This window comes from Bos indicus x Bos taurus, chromosome 2, assembly GCF_003369695.1.
Source record: "Bos indicus x Bos taurus breed Angus x Brahman F1 hybrid chromosome 2, Bos_hybrid_MaternalHap_v2.0, whole genome shotgun sequence".
NCBI lineage: Eukaryota > Metazoa > Chordata > Mammalia > Artiodactyla > Bovidae > Bos > Bos indicus x Bos taurus.
The window spans coordinates 132,370,285-132,381,342 of record NC_040077.1 but is presented as its reverse complement, the minus strand read 5'-3'; the positions used below and the strand labels follow the sequence as shown (position 1 = coordinate 132,381,342).

General features: G+C 50.0%; 1 protein-coding gene across 1 annotated transcript; it reads right to left on the bottom strand.

The window, feature by feature from the left end:
• Positions 1-4,576: 4,576 nt before the first annotated feature.
• Positions 4,577-10,656, bottom strand: LOC113881363 (phospholipase A2, membrane associated). Its single transcript, XM_027524371.1, has 5 exons — positions 10,556-10,656; positions 8,373-8,422; positions 8,043-8,187; positions 7,684-7,790; positions 4,577-5,050 (listed from the first exon to the last, which is right to left on the bottom strand). The coding sequence occupies exons 2-5, from the start codon at positions 8,410-8,412 to the stop codon at positions 4,908-4,910; spliced, it is 435 nt and encodes a 144-aa protein (XP_027380172.1). The 5' UTR covers positions 8,413-8,422; positions 10,556-10,656; the 3' UTR covers positions 4,577-4,907.
• Positions 10,657-11,058: the final 402 nt, after the last annotated feature.

The following is an 11,058-nucleotide window of genomic DNA, read 5'->3' as shown; positions in this document are numbered from 1 at the left end:
CAGTTCTAACTGTTGCTTCTTGGCCTGCATACAGATTTCTCAGGAGGCAGGTCAGATGGTCTGGTATTCCCATCTCTTGAAGAATTTTCCACAGTTTGTTGTGATCCACACAGTCAAAGGCTTTGGCATAGTCAATAAAGCAGAAATAGATGTTTTTATGGAACTCTCTTGCTTTTTCCATGATCCAGCAGATGTTGGCAATTAGATCTCTGGTTCCTCTGCCTTTTCTAAAACCAGCTTGAATATCTGGATGCTCATGGTTCACATACTATTTAAGCCTGGCTTGGAGAATTTTGAGTATTACTTTGCTAGCATGTGAGATGAGTGCAATTGTGCGGTAGTTTGAGCATTCTTTGGCATTGCCTTTCTTTAGGATTGGAATGAAAACTGACCTTTTCCAGTCCTGTGGCCACTGCTGAGTTTTCCAAATTTGCTGGCATCTTGAGTGCAGCACTTTCACAGCATCATCTTTTAGGGTTTGAAATAGCTCAAGAATTCCATCACCTCCACCAGCTTTGTTCATAGTGATGCTTCCTAAGGTCCACTTGACTTCACATTCCAGGATGTCTGGCTCTAGGTGAGTGATCACACCAGTGATTACCTGGGTCGTGAAGATCTTTTTTGTATAGATTTTCTGTGTATTCTTGCCATCTTCAGTGCTGAATATTCATTGGAAGGACTGATGTTGAAGCTGAAGCTCCAATACTTTGGCCACCTGATGTGAAGAACTGACTCATTGGAAAGACCCTGATGCTGGGAAAGATTAAGGGCAGGAGGAGAAGGGGACTACATGAGATGATTGGATGGCATCACTGACTCAATGGACATGAGTTTGAGTAAACTCCGGGAGTTGGTGATGGACAGGGAGGCCTGGCGTCCTGTAGTCCATGTGGTTGGAAAGAGTCGGACACGACTGAGTGACTGCACTGAACCTATCTGTACTGACTCATAACCATTTCAGGCAACATTCATCTTGAAGATACTAGACCTTGAAGAGCTGACCTTGAAGAGCTAGACCAGTGTGAAGTATTGACCACCAAATTTGTCCCCACCAAATTCCTACATTGAATCCTGACCTTTGTTAAGACCTCAGGATGTCTTTGGGAACACAGTCTTTATGGAGGTGATGAGTTAGGATAAGGCTATTAGGGTGGGCCTAATGCAGGATGACTGGTGTCTTTAGAAGAAGCAGAAATTTCGACAAAGACACACATCTTCACAGGGAGAATTCCACATGAAAGTGAAGGCTGAGATTGAGGTGGGGATGCTTCTATACACCAAGGAAGCCTAAAGATGGCCAGGATCCCCAGATACTGGGGAGAGGGAGGAACAGAGCCTCCCCCACAGACCTCAGAAAGAAACCAACCTCACTGGCACCTTGATCTTAGAGTTCAGGTCTCCAAAATGAGAGCCCAGAAATTTCTATTGCTTAAGCTACTCAGGTACTTGTGGTACCTGTTACAAATTCCTAGGAAATCAAAAAACCTCCAGGGATCTCTGTGGGTCCTTGCCATCTGGGGTTTGAAGACAAAGAATGCCCCCTTCAGTCTCAGTAAACAGAGGATGGCATGGCCATCAGGCCAGCAGCCGCCCCTGACAGTGTCCCCGAGGGGGTTTTGGTTGGAGGGAAACAGGATACCGGCCCCAGGTAGGTCAGGTGTCTATCACAGGAATGATCGCATCAAGCCCAGATTCTTGCCTCTTTTACTACACAGAAAAGTGACAAATTCGTTAACTTGAGACATCTGGTTTTCCTCTAGTTGGCAGGTATCTTTTGATGTTAACTCCCTGGGCTTTTTTGGGTTGTTGTATGTTTGCCTTTTTTGCAAAAATTCCTATATATCCTGGTTCCTCCCTATCCCTGAGAACAGTCTTCAGACCTACCTGAGAGACTGTATCCAGGCTGAAGTCCTCAGTAAAGCCCCCAATAAAGCATAATTCTGAATGTTTAGGTTATGCCTTTTTTTTCCCATCTATATTTTTGCTCTTATGGCCATTGGTTTTAGGCCTAAATGAAGTTCAGAGGTGATGGGCTAGACCTTCGCCTTTTACTAAGCACTTCAACTTGGGAATACTGTTGTCTCTATGGCAGCCAAACTGCCCCACCCCCGTGTATCCTGGGGGCCCCTGGTATCATGTCCAGGTCCCCGCATTCAAGGACTCTGGTGATGTCACAGACTGCCTCTCCTTTTTCATCTTTCAGGATTTTCCCTATGAATTCAAAATTCATTGTCTGGTTTCTTGTTCAGCCTCCTTCATCCAAGGGCTAATTTTAGCACTTGGAGTACATTAGTGAAAAACAAAAACACTCTCACGGGGCTTACATTTTGGTGGAGAGAGACAGACAATGAAACAAAAGGCACAATAGGTGAGCGATACACAGCTGACCCTTGAGAGACACGGGGGTTAGCAGCACCGACCCTCTACACAGTCGCAGATGTGCACCCAGCTTGATAGTCTGCTCTCGGTGTCATCCATTCCCCATATATGTCAGTTCAACTAACCTTGGATTATGTGTTACTGGAGCGCCTATTTATTGAAAAAAAATCCTAGTATAAATGGAATCCAAATCCTGGTTCTTCAAGAGTCAACTATGATTTTGAGAATGAGCTTATGGTTGCCAGGGGATGGATGAGGGGCAGGGATAGTTAGGGCGTTTGGGGTGGACAGGTACACACCGCTATATTTAAAGTGGGTAATCAACAGGGACCTCCTCTGTAGCACATGAAACTCAGCTCACTGTTATGTGGCAGGCTGGATGTGGGGGGGAGTTTTGGGGGAGAATGGATACATGTATATGTAGGGCTGCTCACCTGAAACTCTCACAACATTATTTATTAATCAGTTATACACCAATAGAAAATACAAAGTTAAAAAGAGAGTCAACGGTGGAATATTAGGTGGTGATGAAGCAAGAGGGAACGAGGCAGCAATGATGGGTGGGGATGGCCGGAGTGTCACGGGGAAGAAGGCTGCTGCTTTGCACAGGATGGACTTGCTCACGCGGGACAGTCAGTGCTCAGAAAAGTTTTCTGAAGCTGTTGATAATTAGACATGTCAGCCTATTGTCAGTGGTTGCTTCCAATATCAGGATCATGGTTGAACTTTTTCTATACTCTCTGTTTCCTACTTTTTCTTTACTCTGCTTTTTAAAGAAACTAATTTGAAAATACATTTACAAAAGGAAGTGTCAATCACTCAATCATGTCCAACGCTTTGCAACCCATGAACTCCAGCCCGTCAGGCTCCTCTATCCATGGAATTCTCTAGGTAAGAATACTGGAGTGGGTAGCCTTTCCCTCCTCCAGGGTATCTTCCCAATCCAGGGATCAAACCCAGGTCTCTTGCACTGAAGGCAGATTCTTTACTATCTGAGGGAGCAGGGAAGCCCCAAAGTGAAAGTGTTAGCTGCTCAGTCGTGTTTGACTCTTTGCGACCCCACGGACTGTAGCCCATCAGGCTCCTCTGTCCATGGGATTCTCCAGGCAAGAATACTGGAGTGGGTAGTCATTTCCTTCTCCAGGGGATCTTCCCAACCCAGGGATTGAACTCGGTTCTTCTGCATTTCAGAAAGATTCTTTACAGTCTGAGGCACCAGGGAAGCCTACGAAAAGAAAGTTATGTAGTAAATGAATAAACAGAAACCTCAATCAAATACTGTCAGGGGCCCAAAAGGGGGCATTATCGCATCCTGTAAGGATAGAAGACCCCCAGTGGGAAGAAGGGAAGGCTCCTCATCCTTCCTGGTAGGGACTCAGCCCATGAAAAGCCATGGACTCTTTGTTCCCTAGAGTGCTTCCCCACTGTACACAGACAGCAGCTCTGATGACGATTAATAAAGACTTCTGGTCCAGGTGGGAATATCCGAGAGGTACCCTAGATTAGAAAAGAGGAAGTAGCCTTGAGGGCAGGACCAGCTGCCGAATCTGTGGGTCCCTGTGCAGAATAAAATGCAAGATTCCACGTCATCAATAATTTGCAACAGCTGGATAGAGCCGTAGACTAGGTGCAGGGTCCACTGGGACTCTGCCTGGGTCACAAGCCCAGGAAGCCAGCCCTGGGCGAGGGGACAAATGCCCTGAGAGTCCCACTGGTGGCCAGTGTTACACTGGCCCACCTCTGGGTGGCAACATACAAGAATGTATCTCACAGGAGGCTTGGACTATAGACCCCAGACACCAGGAACCACACTTCGGTTTTTGCCCAACAGGCCAGCAGGAGCTGCCCTCACCCAGTGTAGGAGAGGAGGAAGGCTGGGTTTTGCTTGTGATAATGACAGAGGCAGGCATGTCAGGCCCAGTGCTTATCCGTTATCCCTTTTACTTCTCCAGCAAGCCTGTGCACTGGGTACCGAAGTGACCGCTACTTAGACGAGGTTGCTAAGGCTCAGGGAAGTGGCGGTGGTGGGGCTCTGACTCGGGCAGTCTGACACTGAAGCTTGTGTTTTCAAGTCCTTCCACTTGTACTACCATACGAGTACTAGTGTGTTCTCACACTAGAAGGGCCTGGGGCAGTGTGTGAATGCCTACGCCCAGGTGTGCATGAGCACATACACACACACACACACATGGGCACATAGTTTGCCAAGTGAACTGCTTTATTCAGGAGAGCCAGCCAGGGGTGTAGCTGTGCAGTTAAACATGACTTTGGACTTGAAGAAGAGTGGAAAAGGAGGGGAAATCCTGCTGTCCAAAGAAGCAGAGGAAAGGGGCCGGTAGACACACCCAGACGTTGAGCTTCTCATTCTGGATAGAAGCTTTCTGTCTGGGGAGAGAAGGGCTCCTGGCTGGACTCTAGGGTGGGAGAGGGGTGTTCCTTCATGTGCCAGGGAACATGGCTAGGGTAGGGAGTCGGGCACTAGGGAAGGAAAGAGCGTCTGGCGGTAAGGCTCCCAGGATGAGGGGCCCTCAGCATGCGGGGGCAGCCCCTCGGCACCGAAACTTATTGTAGAAGCGGAGCTTCTTATTGTAGGTCTTCAGGTTTGCTGCGAAGCAATTGGCAGCGATCTTATCACACTGACACACTTGACTCTTGCAGTCATCCGCATCCTCTGAAATCACAATAAATAAATGGAATGATGTTCATTAGTAGTCCATGGATCTTTATGGGAATTCTTGGGGGAAAGACAGCTCCTGTTCTCCCAGGGTTTCTAGTCTGGAACAAGCACGGATGTCCAGGTATTTCTGACTGATGGGGAGACAGAACTCCTGCCCTCAGGAAGCCCACACCCCATCTCGTGGGACACCAGAAGTCATGCACTGGGATGCTGTGAAGAGCCTTGCTGTTAGACACTGTCTCTTTCTTCTCCCCAGCAGATGTGTTCAGGTGGATAGCCCCTGGCCCCTGGGGTCTGGGAATGGGTCTTGATGGGTGTAAGCCAGTCATGGTCATCCCTGTTTCCTCTGTAGTGATGAGTGTCCGGGGAGCATGTGCTCTTGCCCTGACCAATGAGCCACAAGGGAAAGTCTGCTGGACACTTCCAGAAAGGATGAATTTCCTCTCTCAAAAAGAAAGATGTGCAAAAGGAAAGCCATGACTCTTGGAGCCCTAGACTGTGCCTTGGAATCACACTGCCAAAGTGGCAGAGCAGAAGGTTGGGAAAGGACTGGATCCCTGGCAACACAGCTGAGAAGCTGCCCCCACCCTGGCACTGCCCTCTCCCAGACTCTGTTACAGGAGAGTCAGACTTCCTCACTCTCTGAGCCTCTGTTAGGTGGGCATCTTGTTGCTTGACACCCAGAGCCTGCTAAAGCCACAGAGCCCTGTGGAAGGTCATGATGGGAAGACATGATTTCTGATCTTAGAGACCTCAGGCTGTTGAGGAATAGTCCGTGGGTTTTCAAAATCTCACTCATGGGTCAGTAGGTCTGGGGCACTAGGCAATTCCTTCCAGCCACCACCCATCTCTCTCCTCCCCTCCACAGCCAAACTTGCTCCAGAACTTTGTCTACACTCATGACCTCTCTTCACTTCCCACCCACCTTCCAACCCGCTCTAATCTGGCTTTGCCCTCAAAGATCCATGGAAACAACTCCCACTGAGGTCCTCAGTGGTCGTTCTGCCTCTAAACCCAAGAAGCCCGGTCAGCCCTCATCCTAGAGGACCCCTCTGTTAAACCGGCTGCTGTTAATCCTCTCCTCCTGGCCCACTCCTCGGCCTTCTTGTCTCCCCCCTTCCTTCTCTGACTGTCCCTCCTCTGTCTCCTTTCTCGGCCTTTAAACACCAAATGAGTGGGTACCTCCAACTCTCCTCTCTCTGCGGCCGCCTCCTGCATCTGTGTCCAGACCGTCCCTTGAGCTGTGAGTTTTTTCACAAGCAGCCTGCTGCCCATCTCCCTGGATGTTCTGGAAGCTTCCAAACTCAACATGCTCCCTGTGGACTGCTCCTGCCCTCTCCTACCAGGCCCTCCTCAGTTATACCACCGATGCAGTACTACAGCCAACCAACAACTCCCAGTAACCCTGCCCAATCAACCACCAAGCTCCACTGATTCTATCTCAAAGCTATTTTGACAGGACTTTCCACCTCTTCCATCCTGACCGCCATAGCTATAGGTCAAGTTCTCCCGTCTCTTTTCTGCACGATGGCAATGGCCTTTTCCTGGCTCCCCCTTCTATGTATCTCTTTCCACACTTGGCAACAGCCTCTGAAATGCAATTCTGGGTTTTAACTCATTTCCTTAAGGACTGTCGAAAGTTATGACCAACCTAGACAGCATATTGAAAAGCAGAGACATTAGTTTGTCAACAAAGGTCCGTCTAGTCAAAGCTATGGTTTTTCCAGTGGTCATGTATGGATGTGAGTATTGGACCATAAAGAAAGCTGAGCACCAAAGAATTGATGCTTTTGAATTGTGGTGTTGGAGAAGACTCTTGAGAGTCCCTTGGACTGCAAGGACATCCAACCAGTCCATCGTAAAGGCGATCAGTCCTGAATATTCATTGGAAAGACTGATGTTGAAGCTGAAACTCCAATACTTTGGCCACCTGATATGAAACACTGACTCATTTGAAAAGACCCTGATGCTGGGAAAGATTGAGGGCAGGAGGAGAAGGGGACAACAGAGGATGAGATGGTTGAATGGCATCACCGACTCAATGGACATGGGTTTGGGTGGACTCTGGGAGTTGGTGATGGACACAGAGGCCTGGTGTGCTGCGGTTCATGGGGTCACAGAGAGTTGGACATGACTGAATGACTGAACTGACTGAATTGAACTGCTTTAGGACAAAAATCTAAGTACAACATGGCCTTGGGAACTTGACCTAGCCCCTTCCCGTCTCTCCAGCATCATCGCTCTTCACTCTGTCTCATCCTCATGTTTCCCTTCTGCCGCCCAGAAAGGCTGCAGTTCCTTCTGGCCCGTTGGACTCTGCTGTGTCCTCTTGTTGGGATGCTTGCAGCTCTCCTTTCCCCTGACTCCTCTCAGCCTTGAAGACTCAGTTTAGGATTCCCCATCTTCAGGGAGCTTCCTTGAACCACAGGCTGCATTCAGAGCCCCGCCAGCTTTCTTACTTCCTGGCGGAGTCTACCGTGTTGTGTGTTGGCTTTCTTTACTTCCCAGGCCACTGTGAGATTCTTGAGGCAGGGACACTGTCCCTGTGTATCTACCTTTGGGCTCAGCACAGTGCCCAGAGGAGAAAATGAGCCAAGGAGGCTGAGAGTTGTCAGCCTGTTTCTTACCACAGACGATTTGGTCCTCTTGATAAGTAACGTTGTATTTCAGGAACTTGGTGCGACACCCGCGACTCTTCAGGTTTCTGTAGCAACAGTCATGTGCCCTGCAACACCTGTGACAAGAGTATGTTCTTGGAGCTGCCTCCCCAGGCTCCAGGGAGCCCAGTGTCCTGTGGTCTCAGGCCTGTGCTCTGGGCAGAGACACCCAGACGTTGGTACAGTCTAGAGCAGAATGTCCAACGGTCTGGCTGCTTTTTCAGCTGGGACTTCCTGGGGTTCTGTGCAAATGGGATAACAGGAGCTTTCCAGCTCCTGGCCCCCTGTGGGGCCACAAGTGGGCAGAGGGAGGGCTGGGGTGGCCTCACCAGTCTGTTGCATCCTTGGGGGTTCCTCTGCCACTCATTCCACAGTAGCAGCCATAGAAGCTATAACGGGTCGCAGGTTCCTTTCCAGTCGTGAGCTTGATCATTTTCCGGAAATTCAGCAAATCTCCATGGACCTGCAGCAGGCCTGGAAGGACAGCAGCTGGTGATGGGGCCTGGGACCCTATGAGCTCCTCCCTCTGCCTCTCCCTGCCACCCCTTGGCCCCACTTCTGAGAGAGGGCTAGATGCGGTGGGAAGGGAAGCTGGGGGAGGAGGGTGCCTCCCTCCGGGGCTGGGCCCCCTGTGGCCAGAGGTCAGGTTCAAGTCTTACCGATGGCCATGATCACTGCCAGCAGCAGGAGGGTCTTCATGCTGAGGGTTCTATGGGGAGAGATACAGACAGACCAGCCTAGATCCTCTAACAGGCGGTCCAGCCTCTGCCCCGGTCCCTGCTGTCCTGTTCACATTCAACGATCTTGATGAAGAGAGTCTTTAAAGGAGATCGCAGACACGCTCTTCCATTCCAGGCGGGTCCAGCTTGACTGCCTTCATTGGGCATGCTGGACGCGTGCAGGGGGCACCTCCCAGCTTTGTTACATGACTCGCTGGGCGAGACCACCTCTCCCCTGTGGTACGCTGCTGAGACCTCCGTGCTCCTCACCCTCCTGAGAGTTCCGGGGAGGCTGTGACCAGGCCATCCCACCAAACTGGGAGACCCAGAGGTCGTAGGCTGTGTGTCCCCCAGTGTACATAGCTTACTCACCCCCACACTGGAGTCAAGGCTTGGGAATTCTGCTCATGGGGTCCGATCCGCAGTGTTTTTCTCCAGAACTAAAGCAGCACCATCTCTTTCACCCTTACACTTGTACACAGAACACACACCTACTCGTGCACACATGCGTGTGTACACACACACACACACTCTGTGCTCATCTACTGGTGTGGACTTCATTTCACACAATATAATCACGTTCCCGCACAACACACCTGTGCACAGACCCCCTCCTATCATACCAAACCAGGCACGTGCAGGCTTGTGCTCATGGGTGCCTGCGTGTGCACACACACACATGTGCACACACACAGGACACAGCCACTCGTCAAGGCGGGCAATCATCAGGGCCTGAGTATTCATTTGTGGCTATGGACTTCTCAGAGGATCTCAGGTTGACTCTCACAGTGACTGCCTTGTCTATTCTGAACTCCAGTTAAACAGCTGAGCCCTCAAGGAGTTTGGGGTTTGGTGGGATAGGGGATGGGGTGGGGATACCGCCAGTTACTGGACTAAGAGTTTGGCATGCCTCAGGGCCTGGGCAATACTCTTTTTTCTTCTTATCGACTGGCAGGACAGAGCTGAGGATAGAAAAAAGCTATGTGCCATTAGCCGATGCCAAAATTTTAAAATACTTTGTCATCTTTCCAATGGGTTTCACTCCTAAGTGAATAAATTCCCATAATAGAGTCTGGGTGTGACCTTCCTGAACCCACTTCCAGGAGAGGGCAATGGCCATCTGCTGTTGAACAAGTTTTTTTTTTTTTTTTTTTTTAATATGCTATTTGGGAATAAAAAAACAGGGCATTTACTGGTATTCGTTCATTCCATAAACCTGCCATTCACAGGAAGTACATTCTAAGCCTCAGCGAAGTCTCAGGAATCATGGAAACCTCTCAGGAGGTGGTGAGAACTTGTCTAGCAGAAAGAGGACCGCAGGGGGCAGATGGTCCCTTTTTTAGATTCAAGGCAGCGTTTCTAGCTTCTCTTCTTGCTCCTCTTTCTTCTCCTCTCCTCCCCACCCCCATCTGGAAGAAGCCAGAGACTGTCCTGGCATTTCCCCCCCACCCCGAAACTGCTGCCACCTCATGCCCAGGGCTTGCCTGTTTGGAGACTGGGCTGACTGCTCTCTCTTCCTCACCCTCAGGGAGACAGTGATTCTAGTTTTCATTTCGAAAACAGATGCCCTTTTCCTGCCCTCTAACACTGCTAAGAATTTGGCCCCCATAACCTTCAGTTAACACGCCAATACACATCCCCCAATGCCAGTGTGCCAAAGCTATGGTGCCCATCCCCATTCAGCCTGCTCCCCTGACATTCTCTGGGTCCCCGTCCAGGTTAGACCCAGGAGACTGAATCTGGCCAGAGATGCCCACTGCCAGGCTGCAATGAGGTGGAAACCATATGCGTTGCCTCAGTCTTTCTCCTCCCCTCCTGGCGGAACCAGAGACGGAGGCAGCTGGGATCCCTCAGTCACGGGAGGACACCTGTTGGAGAGAGTTCTGCACACCCTCAGTGGTCTTTCCCTGGGCGAGAAATACGAGTTGGTTGTGTTAAGCCGCTGATCGTTGAGATCAGTTGCTCACTGATCTCTCACGCACAGCACAACTGTTGCATGGCGATCTTAACCCCTCAAAAACCAGTGTGGTGGCTGGACCAGACAGTAGGGTGGTTACTACTGCAAGAGGCCCTTCAGCAATAATCAGCAGAAAATTTTGAAAGAAAAAAGGTCTGTTACTTACAGGACGTGGAGGTTACGCGGCGTACCTGGGACCCTACAGCAGGTCAGGGGCAGACAGAAAGCTGGAGACCTCGGGTCTGGGGATCCGCTTTTATTGGGGCCGAAGGCGGGGCCGGCGGTTTTGTGTGCTCACCCTTTATTGGTGAGTCTAAACCACATAAGTGTCAGTGTAAAGCATGGGAAGAGGAACAGCAGGTGGCCCAAAAGAACCGAATTACCCAAAATCTCCAATACAAAGGCGCCTTAGTGAGGGGAGGCATATGGCCCTGGCAAGGTCACTATAGGCATGTGGCTGGCAAGGTGTTTATTCTAGATACCATCACTGGAGTGGACGCTGGGCAATCAGAGGACATCAGGCGCTTATCAAAGCTTGTCAGGCACTAATTGAGGGTTATCAGGAATTTACTTTACAAAAACCCAAACAAACCCCCCAAATGACTGTTAGGATGTTATGGAACCCAGGTCCCGGCTGCTCACCGCTCAGAAGCCGACAAAGAAGCCAGT